This window comes from Mandrillus leucophaeus, unplaced genomic scaffold (assembly GCF_000951045.1).
Source record: "Mandrillus leucophaeus isolate KB7577 unplaced genomic scaffold, Mleu.le_1.0 Scaffold676, whole genome shotgun sequence".
Classification (NCBI taxonomy): domain Eukaryota; kingdom Metazoa; phylum Chordata; class Mammalia; order Primates; family Cercopithecidae; genus Mandrillus; species Mandrillus leucophaeus.
In genome coordinates this window covers 973,519-990,870 of record NW_012107319.1, presented here as the reverse complement: position 1 = coordinate 990,870, position 17,352 = coordinate 973,519, and the positions used below count along the sequence as shown (strand labels likewise).

Genomic DNA, 17,352 nt, shown 5'->3' with positions numbered 1-17,352 from the left:
GGTGAATAAGAGCCAAGTTCAGGATGATGGGGGAAGGTTGCATGAAAAAGTTGATATGTAGAGTTACTAAGACATTGGGTCCAGCATGAATAAATAGCTAAGAAATAGCTGTGTTGGACATTTCTGGAACAGAAAGTTGAGATTGAAGGTAGAATTAGGGAATAGGTTTCGTTGGACCTTTTGTAGCATGCTCAAGTCTTGGCCTTTTTGTGAAGGGAGACTACTAAGAGATTTTAACAGGGGGTTATATTTGGGTGTTCTTGTGTTGCTATAATGAAATACTTGAAGCTGGGTAATTTATAAAGAAAAGAGATTTAGTTGGCTCACAATTCTACAGGCTGTACAAGCATGGCACTGACATCGCGCAGCTTCTGGGGAGGCCTCAGGGAACTTTTACTCACCGTGCAAAGCAAAGCAGGAGCAGGCATGTGACATGGCAAAAGCAGAAGCAAGTAAGAGAGAGGAGAGAGAGAAAGAGAGAGAGATGGGGGCAGTGAGGAAGTGCTACATACTTTTAAATGACCAGATCTTGCTAGAATTCACTCACTGTCTTGAGGACAGCACCACGATGATGATGGTAAATCATTCATAAGAAATCACCTCCCACCAGATTCTACCTTGAGCGTTGAGGATTGCATTTCAACATGAGATCTGGGCGGGGACAGATATCCAAACTATATCGGGGTGACATGTGGTCAGATATGTATTTTAGATAGAACACATTAGCAGCTATATTAGAGAAGTGATTGGAGAAAGGAACACAGGATTCTTTTTTCAACAATCCAAGTGAGAGATTATCCTGTAATGATACAGAAATATGGAGCAAAAGCTGACTTTTAAAAAATATTAAGCAGGTAAAATTGTTGATTGATTTGCATGTGTGGAAAAAAAGCTTTAAATGGTTGATTTGCATGTGGAAAAGAAGCCTTAGGATGGAATCTAGGAGGAACTTCAGGTTGACTACTTGGGTAGGTAGATATATCCCAGGAGAAAGTACAGGTACAGAGAATGAGATGATGAGTTCAGATTTAGCTTTTTTGAGTTGGAGGTGACTGCATACACCCAGATGGAAACACTCAAGAGGCACTTGGAAAGCTAGGCCCATGGCCAAGGATGAGTTCACATCTACAATTGGACACTGGGGGCTTTGAAATCCAAATGAAAGAGTAGAAGAGGAGCGTGAGTTGCTTAAGAGAAATTAAGGCCGGGGATAGACCTGTGTGGCCAGGCAGCCCACTTTTGCAGAGATCTGTCAGAGCTGTTAGAAATGCAGGGTCCAACTTCTGGAAGACGTATCTATGGCTTCTGCTTCTACCTTTTTTTTCTTCCTTCCCATTGTTGAGCCACATCTGTTCACTCAGAGATATGCAGGGACCGCTATTCATTAAAATCCAGGACTCATTAGTCTTTCAGTTTACATTATCCTTTCCGAAGCAATTGACACTGTTAACCTTTTCCACTTCTCTCTTCCTTTAATCTTTGGGGACGGAGTTGTTCTGGGCCCATTTCCACCCCACCAATTACATGTGTTCTTTTTTTATTCTTCTCCCCATCACTTATATATAAATATTCTCCATGATTCTTTAGAATCTCCTTCTCTGGCATGCCTGTGCTTTCTTGTTTGGGAGTCACATCATGTGTCTTGACTTCCAATTCTCTGTGTCTGTTTCCAGTTTGGGTTCCAAGTCTCTCTCATTTCCAGTTTTGCTGTTTCCTTCTGGACGAGGGTCCCAAAAGCACTTTGAAATCATGAATTCCAAAACAGGCATTCCTTTACTCTAAGCTTGCTCTCACTTTTTTTTTTTTTTTTTTTAAAATAAATTCCACTAATTGGCAGGGAGCATTGGCACATTCCTGTAATCCCAGCACTTTGGACGGCCGAGGCAGGAGGATTGCTTGAGCCCAGGAGTTTGAGACCAGACTGGGCAACGTGGCAAAACCCTGGCTCTACAAAAGATACAAAATAATTAGCTGGGCATGATGGCATATACCTATGGTTCTAGCTAATTGGGAGGTTCAGGTGGGAGGATCACCTGAGCTTGGGAGGTCGAGGCTTCAGTGAGCCGAGATTGTACTACTGCCCTCCAGCCTGGGCGACAGAGTGAGACTCTGTCCTCCCCCCCGCCCCCCAAAAAAAGAAAGCAAAAGTAAATTCCACTGATTACCTAGGCTCAAAATCTTTGGACATTTCTACTCTTGTCTCCTCTTATCCTTTGTTCCTGCTCCCTACAGCAGTGCTGTCTAATAGAACATTCTGTGATGATGAAATTTTTTATTTTTTTAAATTTTTATTTATTTATTTATTTATTTTAAGAAAGTGGGAATCTCACTCTGCCACCCAGGCTGGAGTTAACAGTAGCATGATCATAGCCCACTGCAGCCTCAAATTCCTGGGCTCAAGCGGTCTTCCTGCCTCAGCCTCCTGAGTAATTGAGACTACAGGCACAGACTACCATGCCTGGATAATTTTTTAATTTTTTTGTAAAGACAAGGTCTCACTTTATTACCTAGGCTGATCTTGAACTCCTGGCCTCAAGTGATCTTCCCAACTTGGCCTCCCAAAAAGCGTTGGGATTACAAGTGTGAGCCACCACGCCAGTGGTACTCTGCTGTGTTCAATTGGTAGCCACTAGCCACAGTGGCTACTTAGCACTTGAAATGTGGCCAGTGTAACCGAGAAATGGAATTTTTAATTGTTTAAAATTTCAATTAATTTAAATTTTAAAAGCTACATGTAGTTGGTAGCTACCATAGCGGGTAACACAACTTTACATAGTGTTACCAAGTCCTTTGGACTCTTCCCAACTCTAACTAATTCCGCCTTCTCAGTCCAAACAGACCGAACAGTGAAGTTGTCTTCAGCCCTCGGCCTTCAGTAGTCCTCACTGTTTTGTTACTGCTGAAGTTGTCCCCAACTGGTATCTTTGCTTTCTTTCATTTCTGTTGGATTTTTCCCATGCAGTGCCACAAATTTAGCCTTTCTGTAGGACAGCCCTGAGCATGTCAACCCCTTACCCAAAAGCCCTGCGTAAGTCCCCATTGCTGTGAGATGAAATGTACACGCCTTAGCCTGACGTTTGAGGCCTTTCCAGGCCTATTTCTATTTACTCACCCGTACGCATTGTCAAACTGAATTGGACTCTCCCCTTCTCCTGTGATTTTTCTGTCCTCATCTTTGTGTCTTCTGTTTGTTCTGCAGGGAGTTGTTCTCCCAAATCCACACTTTCTTAAAGAGCCATCTCAGTGTCACTACCATTGAGGTGGCCCTCATTTCCCTCCCATTTTTTTTTTCCTGTTAACTTCCAGTAGCATTTTTTCATACTCACCTGTGGCACTTACCACTTCCTGCCTCAGACCATAAAATCCCTGAAAGTAAGCTTCATGTCCATTTTTATTTTTATTTGTTCACAAAATGTAGCAAGACTTTTTGATTTTGTTAGATGTTCAGTAACTTTTATTGAATTAACAGAAATAAATATGACTCAGTATTGACTCAGGATCTACTGATTTGGGCGAGCTTATTTATCTCCTTACCTGGAGTCAAAAATGGTCTCAAATTTTTTTTTGTTGTTCGTTTTAGTAGTAGTTGGGGTATTGTGCAAAGCCTAGAAGTAGGGGTTAAGAGGTAACTCAAGGGATAAAGTTAGAGGATTGTATGACCAGGAACCAGGGAAATTATTATGAACATATGCTTAAGGGTTTATTTCACAACTTAATTTGTATTATCCAGACTGGCTGATGCTTTTGCTAATGCTGCTTTATAACTGGCCTTTTTCTAAGAACTCTGGAGTAAGTTGATGATGAAAGTTGGTATGATGAGAAGTTTATTCTGTCCAATTTTACTTTATCTTATTAGAAATCATTTTGTCCACATTAGAAATCTATTATTTAGTCCTACTGAGTATAATTGAAAAGCATTTAATCCTACAGGCTCTGCAAGGACAGATATCAAGTCAGCAGGTTGCTGTAGAGAAACTGAAGAAAACGGCTGAAGTGCTTTTAGATGCCAGGGGATCTTTACTTCCAGCCAAGAATGATATCCAGAAAACACTTGGTAAGATATTCATGTCCTTGCTTCCTGTCTCACAGGTAAATTCTGAAGAAAGGTGTCCTAATAGATACGGAGAAAAATGTTCACTAGTTATAGATTGTGTTCTGTGTGCTCTTTCTCTGTGAAATGGTGTTCCTGAATCTGGGAAAAGGCATGCCTTCTTTGGCAGGTATATTAGAATCTTAGGGGCAGGAGCTATGTGTCTTGAAGATAGTATATTTAAATTTAAATTTGATATTTAGAAAACGTAACAGAAACTCACTACATAATGTCCACCACAGGAAGTAGAACTTCACAAAATTCTCTTGGTCGATGGGATTGGGCAGAGGAAGGCTTTCAACTTAAGGCCAAAAGTCTTTATCAATAGTGGGAACATGGGTTTAAGAGGTTGAAAGATGTGCTTAATTGAATCAAATTGAATTTATTTATTTTTAGAGACGGGGTGACTTTATTGCTCAGGCTGAGTGGAGTGGCACAGTCATGTCTCACTGCAGCTTTGACTTCCCCATCTCAGCCTCCCGCGAAGTGAGGATTACAGCAGTGCTCTATCATGCCCAGCTAATTTAAAAAATTTTTTTTGTAGAGATGAGGTCTCACTATATTGTCCAGGCTAGTCTCAAACTCTTGGGCTTAAATAATCCTCCCCAAATGTTTTGTGCACAAAAGTACCACTACAGCCGTAATCAAGTTTCTATTATCACTGAAGAATTGGGGTAACTGAATTCTCAATTTGAGTGCGGCCAATAAAAAAATTCTAGAACACAGAGAAGTGGGAAGACTTCTCAAAGCACATCTCTCAGGCCAGGTGCAGAAGCTCACACCTGTAATCCCAACATTTGGGGAGGATCATTCAAGCCCAAGAGTTTGTGATTAATGTGTTTCTTGAGAAAAGAGCTATTGTATATTATCTTTGTATCTACCCACAGTATTTAGTTTATATCAAATATGCAGTGGATTATCAATATATATTTTTTACTATCTTACATATGTATTTTTTGTTTTTACTGCCCTGCTTTTCACAATATTTAATGTTATTGTATATTTCTATGTGTGAATATGTGAAGTAAAAATATTCCACAACAGATGATTAGACATATGTTTTGCCCTAAATAGAGCATGAATTAAGATCTGAGTTGAAATTTTATTTGAAGAGAAGAATGGAACTTAGCTCTTTTAAGATCACTGTGTAGAAGGGAAACCCTGTATTTTATTCTTACACATATCCAGATGTTTTTTATTATGTACCCCCATCAAAAATTTATCTTCAGCCTGCATCCCCATACATGCAGATATATTTATAAGTCATATGAACATATTACTATATTATTATATCATATGTGTTATAATTATGAAACACAAGTATAGAGTTTTAAAGTATAAAATGAAAATATGAATGGAAGTTCTAACATTTTGTTCCTCTGTCCCAGTGCAGCATCTCATATATCCACCTTAGATACCAGTGCTATGAGGATTTGGGTATAAGGATATGAAGGAGAAAGACAGACTATCTTATTTGTATTTCTGTTATTTGAAGAGGCATTTTGATATTTTTTCTCATTGTTAAGTGTACATAGTTTCACTTTTAGTTGCTTAAAATTCATTTGTTACATTATTTTAAAACTAAAACTTCTGGCATAATTTTCTAGGAAATGTGTGAAACTAAGGTATAGAGGAGTTTCTCTAAGATCTTTCTGACTTCTAAGAAAACCAATGATTTAAGAAAATAACATTCTTATAGTAGATTTTTGTACCTTTTTCTAAAATAATTTTTATTTTACTAAAGTCAAGAATTTACTTCAGTGACAATATTTTATCACTAAGAAGTACAAACTAAACAGTGTCTTCATATAGGCTACTATAACAAAAATACCATCGTCCAGATACCTTAAACAACATACATTTATTTCTCATAGTTCTGGAGGCTGGAAGTCAGAGATCAGGGTGCCAGTATGGTCGGGTTCTGGTGAGGGCCCTTTTCCTGGCTTATAGATGGCTGCTATCTTGCTGGTAGAGAGTGGTGGAGCGACATCATTTCTCTCCTGTTTCTTCTTCTAAGGGCGCTAATCCCATTCACACAGGCTCTACACTCATGACCTAATTACCTCCTCAGAGAGAGAGAAAAAATCTGAGTGTTTTTGCTACTCACTCTCATACACCATTGATCATGACACAGAACAGTTCTGTGACCAGATGTGTGTGTGTATTTCTCCCCATACACCAAACAATTCTCCAACAGATACCAGCTGGATGTCCCGTAATTCAATTCAATTCAATTCAATTCTGACACTGTCTACCTGGAATTAGCTTCAGACCCCACAGGTTAAGGGGTCAGTCTCATAATGCTATCCCCACTTCAGATACCAATCACAAGTCCCAAATTGTGATCCGTATTTCAGAATGATCAGCTATAAATTAGGGTTCCCTTGACCCTCCTCAGGTTCAGTTAATTTGCAAGAGTGACTCACAGAACTCAGAGAAAGACTTTACTTACATTTACCCACTTAGTATAAAGGATATTACAACGGATACAGATGAACAGCCAGATGGAAGAGATATACAGAGTGAGGTATGGGACGAGGGGAGCAGAATTTCTATGCCCTCTATAGGCGTGCCACCCCCAGGACTCCATGTGTTCAGCTATTCAGAAGCTCCCCGAACCAATCCTATTGGGTTTTTATGGCAGCTTCATTACATAAGCATGATTGATTGCATCATTGGCCATTGGTAGCAACTCAACCTTCAGCCCCTCTTCCCTCCTCAGAGGTTGAGAGGGTGACAGTTCCAACTGTCTAATCACATGGTTGGTTCCCTGGCAACATCTGCCACTCTCCCCTGCTCCCCCTACCCTAAGACTATCCAGAAGGCACCAGGCATCACTTCATTCAAACAAAAGATGCCCCTCACTCAGGAAATTCCGAGGGATTTAGGAGCTCTGTCATACACTCCTATCACTCAGGAAATCACAAAGGTCTTAGGAACTCTGTGTCAGGAACTGGGGTCAATGACCAAATATCAGAACAAAAGATTGTCCTTAGTGTCTGTATTACTGAGGAAATCAGAAGGATTATAGGAACTTTATGTCAAGAGCTATGGTCAGAGACCAAATATTTCTTATATGATAATATCACATCTTCCAAAGGCCCCACCACCCAACACTATCACATTGGGACTTTGGCACCAGTATATGAATTTTGGGGGACACATTTATTCTACAGCAAACAGTAACACTCAGATCTGTTAATTATATGAAACTAGCTGGCTTTCCTTGGGAAGTCACTTATTATGGCCGAACAGATCACTGATTTTACTTACCCTGTTGATGCGGTTGCCCAACTGAGAAGTCGCTAACCTGCCAACCTCAAGCTGTCATTCAGAGCATGTGCTCTTGTGAGTTTCCAAATTAGAGCTCATTTTTTTCTTCAACTTTTATTTCAGAATCAGAGGGTACATATGCAGGTTTGTTAGAAAGGTATATTGTATGATGCTGAGGTTTGGCATATGATCTAACCCATCACCCAGGTAATGAGATAGTCTGCAATAGGTAGTTTTTCAGCCCTTACCTTCCCACCTCTCTCCCCCAACTAGTAGTCTCCAGCATCTATTGTTTAGAGCTTATTTTTGAACAACTGCTTGTTTCCTCTGCTGACAGCATTTTCCTGCATATTAAATGCTGTCTCCCTCCCCACTCAGTATGCTGATGGGCTTCATTGTGTTTTAGTAAGAGGAGCATGATTTTCTCTTTAAATCATCCAAACTTAACCTCTCACTTCAGTGAAAATGTTCAAGATGTTTTCTCATGATGTAGCATTAGAACAATTATATTATTTTGTTGTATAGATTATGTTTCATGGTCCAAACACAAGCCAGTAAGATATTTCATTTTATAGAGATGTTTCAGGACACAGCTTTTCCCTACTGAAGCTTTCTACAATGTGTAAGACTAAAGCATTCAGAAATAATTAAACTATTTTTCAACTTCTTGGACAATAAGTGACAAATTCACCATTTAAAACATTGTTTTCCAGAGAGAAAGAGATGAATACATTAAAAACCATTATTGTTCAAACTCTTCATTGGTCTACAATATAGAATGTAGGATGTGAACATGTGGGACTTTAGTTAAGTGAAAACTAAACCAGAAAGGGTTTTTTTTTTTAGCACCTTGAATCTTTAGAATTGAAGGTAAAGTTTATCCTCATATGAGATAGGTTAGCCTGTTAAGTTTATTCTTCTCTTTTGTCTGCTGTTAAACTTTTAAATAAATTCAATTAGTGTATATTTTAGAAGCATAATTTCAACTTAAATGGATTTTCATTGTTGCCTATTTTCTTAACTTACTTGCATCTGCCAGTTTCTGTGCATTCGAGTGATTTGCTTAAGTTGTGAAGTATGACAAAAGCTTAGCATGGGTGTGTGTGAGGGAGGGAGAGAGAGTGATGATTTTTATATGTAGAAGTTAATTCTTCATAAATCTTTGTAACTGTGTATTGTCTTGAGAATAGCTGTGTGCGACTCACCTTTTTGTCCCCGTAAGTAATTATCAATAAGTATGGCTAATGTGAAATGTCAGATTGAGAACCAGTATTTATTTCAAAGATTTACTGTTCGTACCATTCTTTCATCTCTCTGAGACAATTCAAATGTTTATGCATCCAAAAAAATCTCTTTTCAAATGCAGATGGGATATATATTAACTTTTTAAAAAAGATTTCAATTTTCATTTTCCATTGAGCTCTTTTCTTTCTTTATATTTTAACATTTTAGGTGGTGCTCTGATTATGCATTAGGAATTTATCATTGAACTTTTTATTTTTAAAATTTTTATGTGGAAATTGTATGATTCACCTTCATGTGTTTTTGAAAAAGGATAGGGCAAAGAGAACTTTGTTGTTAATATTTCCTGATCTGTTTGGAGTAGATGACATTGTTGGGAGATACGAGGATCTGTCCAAGTCTGTTAATGAACGAAATGAAAAACTCCAGATAACCTTGACCCGTTCACTGAGTGTGCAGGATGGCTTGGATGAAATGCTGGACTGGATGGGAAGTGTGGAAAGTTCTCTGAAAGAACAAGGTCAAGTGCCTTTAAACTCTGCTGCTCTTCAGGATATCATCAGTAAAAACATTGTAAGTGACTTTAAAAAAAGTCCCATTTACAGGTTTTTGAAAAAACAGTTTTATAGGTTCAAAGTATAGATAGATTTAAGATAAATTTAAGGATATGAAAAAGAGACATTTACTGAATGTGAGTGTGGAAAGTAATGCACAAAATCAAGTGTGTAAAATGGTTTATCTGTGAAGAAGTGTAGGAAGGGCTTTGTGTACTTTTTCTTGAATATTATTTCTTATAGAGGGCTTATGCATACATTGAGTCTTATCTTGTTTATCATTGTTTCAGCCAGCTGCACATGAGGTTAATCAGATCAGTCTTGTCTAGTCTTTTAAGAATTAGGACCATGGCTAATCCCCAGGCTCCATTAGATTCTAGGGGTTGCTGAGTAGCAGCAGCCTCCTGCCTCATTCAAGCAACTAGCCAGCTGTTCTTCACTCTCTCGGAGAGGTTTAGGATGGCATTCCTCAAGGGACAGATCAAACTTGTCATTCAGTTTCAACGGTTAACCTTCCTAGTCACAGGTTGTGCAAGCTTATGTTGTTAGGAATAGTCATTTTAAAAAATTCTGTCACATTATTGGTAAACATAATAATAAAACATATGCAATACTTGGTTTATTTTAGATGTTGGAACAGGATATTGCAGGTCGTCAGAGCAGTATAAATGCCATGAATGAAAAAGTGAAGAAATTTATGGAAACAACAGATCCATCCACTGCATCCTCACTGCAAGCCAAAATGAAAGACTTGTGTGCTCGGTTTTCAGAAGCAAGTCATAAACACAAAGAAACTCTTGCTAAAATGGAGGAACTAAAAACCAAAGTAGAACTGTTTGAGAACCTCTCAGAAAAGCTCCAAACATTTTTAGAAACAAAAACTCAGGCTCTTACTGAAGTAGATGTGCCAGGAAAAGATGTTACTGAATTGTCTCAGTATATGCAGGTATGTCTTCCTTACTACTCAGGAGGCTAATCAGATAGATTAATAGTTAGGGCAAACTGATATACTTATTGCCAGAATTATAATTGGCAATCATTTTAATTGCTTATAGATCAGTAAAGATCTATGTTTTACTCCTTTAAAAATCTCAAACCTTATCTTTTCCTTGAAGCCTTTGCTGATTGGTTGGAAATAAATATCATTTATCACACATATCATAGGTAGTATAAGTATCATCTTACGTACCAGAAACCACAAAGAGACAAAATATAGAATGCATTTTAAATCAAATAATATTTACTGTGTTCTCTTTCAAGCCTATTTGCATGTTTATTATATTTAGAATACTGGCCATAGGCAGACTCATTCTTATGTGAAATTATGAATAGAGCCATTCTGATTCCGTACAGATCTCTGAATGGAATGCCATTTGAAGATCTAGCAATATTTATATTGACTAAATATCTTAATGCTTTGTAGGAATCAACTTCTGAATTTTTAGAACACAAGAAAGATCTTGAAGTTTTGCATAGTCTCTTGAAGGAGATATCCAGCCATGGCTTACCAAGTGATAAGGCTTTGGTTTTTGAAAAAACAAATAATTTGTCAAAGAAATTCAAGGAAATGGAAGATACCATCAAAGAAAAGTAAGTACCACTTTAAAAATTGTATTTTATTCTATTTATATTAATTAGAGTGAGATACTTATATTTACTTATATAGATAACTGAAACAATTTTGAAAACTTGAGAATAAGCATAGGGCTACTTTATAAATGTTTTTATATTTTGATCATTGTTTGCTATTAAAATTACATTATTTGGTTTAACATTTAGGAGGAAAATTCAATACTTCTTACATAAAAGTGGAAAATGTTACATAAGAAAAATGATGGTGGTAGTATATTACTGAAAATGATCTAAACTTGCTGTAGTCTCTGAAGCCTATGGCAAATATCACATTTTTATTTGCAAAGGCAGAAATAACCTTGAAAAACAGCTCGTGGTTCTTTGCTTTGTGAGCTCAACTCACAAACGATGTGCAGTTTCAATATGGCCTTTTTAATATAATAGTTTACTTTTTAAAGAGCAGTAGATGAGATAGGAAACTGTGAAAAAACAAGATTAGAAACAAGTGAATGAACCTAAGTTGAGCTAAAAAGCTATACAGGACCTTGTGATTGAGTTTTTGTGTTTCTGATCTTGTGTTAGTTTAGAATATACATTGGATTTTGCTAAAGTTTATATAGAAAAGCCTCAAAACATAGAAAAGTCATTTCTCTTCCAACTACTCTTCTTTATTTCTTCAGAATTCTCTACCTGAAATGTTTGAGTGCTGCCTTTATTTCTCACAGAGCTATGTGTTCCATCCTGTCATGTGGTATTTAATTCACATTGCATAGAAGAAACGTTCTTGGTTTTCTTAGGTGATATCTAGGTCGTTTCTTCTTTCAAATGGGTCAACTTTAAAATAATGTAGTCATCAGTAATTAATCCAGCTGCAGTGCATTTGTATTTGCCAGTGTTCTGCACGCTTGCATATGTGTACGTGTCATCCACATGCCAAATGTTAACTATCCTCACAGTTGTTCATGTGCTGGGCATGTGTACTGCCTCCATGGTGCCAAGCATACAGAACAACCCATACAGTTCACCAGGGAGTTTCCTGAGTCTCTGTAGGGGAGGCACACATGAACATTCTCCAGTCACTAGGTTTCATCTCATTTTGGGAGACTTTAAGCTGGACTGCCTGCCCCAGTTTATCCATCCATAAACATGACTGTAGTATAGTGTAGAAACCACTAGGTGGCATTATGTTTTCCTCATGTCAGTGATTGTCAACCTTTCCCTTCTGGTTCTGTGCCTGCTGGCATTCAGCATCACATAAAGTGGACAGATCAAAGCTCATTGAATTTAAATAATGTTGAAACTGTTTGTGTATTCTTAGCGCTTATGTAGCATTATAAAGAGTGCCATTATATACAGGCTACAGATTTCTTGAATACTCCTATCTTTATGAACCTTGCCTGAGAAATAGACCAATAGTTATTTAGCTCAGGGGTTCCCTAACCCCTGAGGTACCTACAGGTCCATGGCCTATTATGAACTGGGCCGCACAGTAAGAGGTGAGTGGTGGCACCAAAGCTTCATCTGTATTTAGAGCTGCCCTCCATCACTTGCATTGCTGCCTGAGCTCTGCCTCCTGTCAGATCGTTAGAGCCATTAGACTCTCATAGGACCACGAGCCCTACTGTGAACTGCATGCAAGGGATCTAGGGTGCATGCTCCTTATGAGAATCTAATGCCTGATAATCTGCCACTGTCTCCCATCACCCCCAGATGGGACTGCCTAGTTCAGGAAAACAAGCTCAGGGCTCCCACTGATTCTAGATTATGGTGAGTTGCATAATTATTTTAATATGTATTACAATGTGTAATAATAATAGAAATAAAGCACACAATAAATGTAACGTGCTTTAATCATCCCCAAACCATCCCCTCTAGCTGGTCTGTGGAAAAAATTGTCTTCCACAAAACCAGTCCCTGGTGCCTAAAAGGCTGGGGACTACTGATTTAGCTGATTTCACTTGTCACCTATGAAACCTTTCCTCCTGTATCAAAGGGTTAGAGTACACATGGAAGATGGTTTCTTAACATTAAGTGTGTCATGAGAATAATAATTTTATTCTTCTTTCTGTGACTTAAATTCTTGTATGATTTTTGTTATGTAGAAAAGAAGCTGTAACTTCTTGTCAAGAACAGTTGGATGCATTCCAAGTTCTTGTTAAATCATTGAAGTCATGGATAAAAGAAACAACAAAAAAAGTTCCCATTGTGCAGCCTTCTTTTGGTGCAGAGGATTTAGGAAAATCTTTGGAAGATACTAAGGTGAATCATTGTTATCTAATACTAAATTTTCATTTGTGCCAGTAATGAAAGATTAAAAGACTAATGGTAGTTTTCTTTGATCTAATATCATCTAAGTTTGATCCTCATATATGTACTGTATATTTTGTTGACCCTCTGGAAATCATGGCATGGGGCTTAACTAATTCTTTTGGAAAAGGACATAAACTTTTCCGTTGATTTGCTTTTTAAAAAAATATATTAATGAGTTGCTGACTATTGTAGTAATCAAGTTTCCTTTCCTACCAAATCTCTACTTAGTTTCAGTAATTTTTATACCATTTCTCATAATATTAAGTAAAACATCTTCTTCACTTAGCATTTTACTCTAGCTTGTATGTATCACTATAACGAGTATTCGGAAAGAGAAGTTATTTGAATCTCCTGCATAAATAGTGCACAAGTCTTTTGTCATCTGCCTCAAGGCATAACACCTGTGACCAGTATGGCATTTTTTTTTTTTTTCCACTCCAAATTTGTGGATGTGTGTGTGTGTGTTTAAAAGTTATTGAAATTTGTAGGATTAAAATACACTGTAAAATGAAATTCTGAATTCCTATTTATTTTTATTGTTCCTAGTACCTTTTATCTTGTAACTGGTCTGTTACCTAGTACAGTTTTACAGACTTACAGTTGACAGTTATTTTGGAACCCATAGCAGCCAAGAATAGCCTGACTCCCACTGTGGCTAGGATTTTACTTGCCACTTACGAAACCTTTGAAGGCAGAATGGGCCATACATACCCCACCGTTAACTGAGTTAACAGTCACCTGGGCTGTGGGAACAAATAAGTGCCGTTTTCTTTCATTGACTCCCTCACAAATCAGGGTCTACAATTATTACTACTTTGAGATATGTTTAAGAAATTGAATTATAATGTGCAACTTTGAAAATATTAAGATGGAAAAATAATGTGTTTTTATATCTCAAGAAATTACAAGAAAAGTGGAGTTTAAAAACACCAGAGATTCAGAAAGTAAACAACAGTGGGATCTCACTATGTAACTTAATAAGTGCTGTGACCACCCCTGCAAAGGCAATAGCAGCAGTTAAATCAGGTATGAGCTTTATTTACATTTATGGCAAAAACTGTAAGCATTGAGTTTACTCATGTCAATTTTGTGTATGTTATTTTTAAATTAATGCATAAAATAACCTCAGAAATACAAAGTGAAAGTGGCAAGAAACATGGCATCTATAAGCACACTGTGTTGGGAATGTATCTGTACTAATCAAATTTCAAATCCTTCTTATGTTTTATTTTATTAGACTGTATTTAAAATGTAGCTAAATTAATATGTAAGAATAAGGAATGTTATATTGGGGAAGGGAACAGATCATATTCAAATTTGTTTGCTTTTCACCTTAATTAGATGGATATATTGAAATTCTATTTAAAATATTTAATTGTAATATTTGATAAAGAAATGAGTCTGGGCAGCTGGGAAAGAAGTGAGGGAAGGAAATTGGCCCTTTTCTATACAGTGGACACTCTCTTATTTTATTCCTGTGTATTTCATTCTGTACATCATTCCCAAAGTAAACAGTTATGCAGTATGTGAGCCAGCATATTTGTATCACAATCTAACTCATGGTTAAGCCACTTTTCTCAATAAAATGAGAGAGTCATGTGTAAATATTGATTCTAAAATTAATTTAAGCAAGTTATGGTTATAGTTTTTAGTTTGAAACATACAGTAACAAGTTTTTAAAAAAAAATAATTGGCAGAAGGCAGCTCTGATATCTTTCTTCTGAGAGTTCTGAGTATCCTCTGTGGGGTATCTAGTCTGACCAGCCCCCCAGCTGTCCCTATTGTGATACTGATGTTCCAGCTGGGCCCTTCTCAGCCAACCATTTATTCCACTCTATTAATCCTATTTCAGGGACTACCCATATTATAATGGTGTGATGATTTCTGCTTTTTCTTCTAATCAGATTTCCTGAAATGTCAAGTTTTTTTTTTTTTTTTTTTAAGAAGAGGAATTCTATTGTGCTTCATTTATTTTAGCTCTTCATGTCCCCTTTATATTTGCCATAAATATCAAGTGTTTTTTGTTGTTGTTGTGGGATTTTTTTTTTTTTTTTTTTTTTTTGACTCTTGGTAACTACCAAGCATGGTAGGAATTAGTACTGAGCATCTACAGGATATTTTTACTTCCATCTGAAATCCCATCATGTTTAATTTTTTTTTAAGGGACAAAGTTAAGATTCAGATGTTTTAATGTTTCTGTTTAGACTTGTTATTATGTGGTTGATCTGAGAAATGTCTTTGTGTTTTGGATACGTAGCCAATAGATACTAGTATGAGAAAGTCTAACTGATATTTTAATATTCTGATTATGAAAAAGTACCAGTGCTAGATTGTTATGTAATAAAAGTGAACTATTAGTTTGCTACTTACTGACTAGTTTCTACTTGCTAAGCAATGGATCTTTGGTTCCCACGTTGGTGTTTGGTTCCCACAGTTAGGTATTATTATTCCCATCAGTTTGGCTGATTCATTTGTCCAGTCACCTGGCTAGTAATTAATGAGGCTGGAGTTTAAAATCAGGTAAGTTATACAGCAAGACCTAGGTACTCCTAACCACCATGCTCTCTCTTCGTGTTGACGTAATATGGGTTTAATAATCGATTTGTTTATTTTCTTTTTTACTTTCAACTTCTTACGTATTTAAAAAAATTATTCTGCCTGCATTAAGCCCATAATAGCACTGTGTTAACTGCACCAGACAATTTTCAGTCCTTAAGTAAGGCAGATACTCTTGTCAGTCACATATGCATTGTTCAACACACTTATATACTGAGTACCTTCTGAGCTTCAGGACCTTTATCATTAAGATAATTTTAACAATAAAGTGAGAGGTGACTGGCAAGATGGCTGAATAGGAACAGCTCCAGTCTGCAGCTCCCAGCGAAATCAATGCAGAAGGTGGTTGATTTCTGCATTTCCAACTGAGGTACTCAGCTCATCTCACTGGGGCTGGTTAGACAGTGGGTGCAGCCCACGGAGGGTGAGCAGAAGCAGGGTGGGGCGTTGCCTCACCTGGGAAGCGCAAGGGGGTGGGAAACTCCTTCCCCTAGCCAAGGGAAGCTGTAAGGGACTGTGCCTTGAGGAATGGTGCATTCTGACCCAGATACTACACTTTTCCTATGGTCTTCTCAACTCACAGACCAGGAGATTCCCTTGGGTGCCTACACCACCAGGGCCCTGGGTTTCAAGCACAAAACTGGGTGGCCGTTTGAGCAGACACTGAACTAGCTGCAGGAGTTTTTTTTTCCATACTGCAGTAACGCCTGGAATACCAGCAAGACAGAATCATTCACTCCCTTGGAAAGGGGGCTGAAGCCAGGGAGCCAAGTGGTCTAGCTCAGCAGGTCCCACCCCCACGGAGCTCAGCAAGCTATGATCCACTGGCTTGAAATTCTCGCTGCCAGCACAGCCCTCTGAAGTCAACCTGGAGTGCTTGAGCTTGGTGAGAGGAGGGGCGTCCACCATTACTGAGGCTTAAGTAGGTGGTTTTCCCCTCCCAGTGTAAACAAACTGCCAGGGAGGTTCGAACTGTGCAGAGCCCACCACAGCTCAATAAAGCCGCTGTAGCCAGACTGCCTCTCTAGATTCCTCCTCTCTGGGCGATGCATCTCTGAAAAAAAGGCAGCAGCCCCAGTCAGGGACTTACAGATAAAACCCCCATCTCCCTGGGACAGAGCACCTGGGGGAAGGGGCGGCTGTGGGCGCAGCTTCAGCAGACTTAAACGTCCCTGCCTGATGGCTCTGAAGAGAGCAGCGGATCTCCCAGCACAGCGCTCCAGCTCTGCTAAGGAACAGACTGCCGCCTCAAGTGGGTCCCTGACCCCCGTGCCTCTTGACTGGGAGACACCTCCCAGCAGGGGTGGACAGACACCTCATACAGGAGAGCTCCGGCTGACATCTGGAAGATGCCTGAATACACCAATAAGTTCTGAAGCTGAGGTAGTAATTAATAGCCTACCAACCAAAAAAAGCCCAGGACCAGACAGATTCATAGCTGAATTCCACCAGAGGTACAAAGAATAGCTACTAACATTCCTTCTGAAACTATTCCAAACAATAGAAAAAGAGGAACTCTTAGCTGGTTGCGGTGGTTCACGCCTGTAATCCTGGCACTTTGGGAGGCGAGGTGGTTGGATCATGAGGTCAGGAGATCAAGACCATCCTGGTTAACATGGTGAAACCCCGTCTTTACTAAAAATACAAAAATTAGTTGGACTAGGTGGCGGGTGCCTGTAGTACCAGCTACTTGGGTGGCTGATGCGGGAGAATGGCATGAACCCAGGAGGCGAAGCTTGCAGTTAGCCGAGATCG

At 38.4% G+C, this 17,352-nt stretch overlaps 1 protein-coding gene across 1 annotated transcript in view; it reads left to right on the top strand.

Annotated features, from left to right (window-relative positions):
- The window catches only part of DST (dystonin), a 504,672-nt gene that overhangs the window by 379,155 nt on the left and 108,165 nt on the right, over window positions 1-17,352 (top strand). The window contains 6 exon segments of the mRNA XM_012002056.1: window positions 3,931-4,054; window positions 8,970-9,178; window positions 9,788-10,105; window positions 10,583-10,749; window positions 12,834-12,990; window positions 13,941-14,067. Of these exon segments, the coding sequence (XP_011857446.1) occupies window positions 3,931-4,054; window positions 8,970-9,178; window positions 9,788-10,105; window positions 10,583-10,749; window positions 12,834-12,990; window positions 13,941-14,067 (1,102 nt within the window).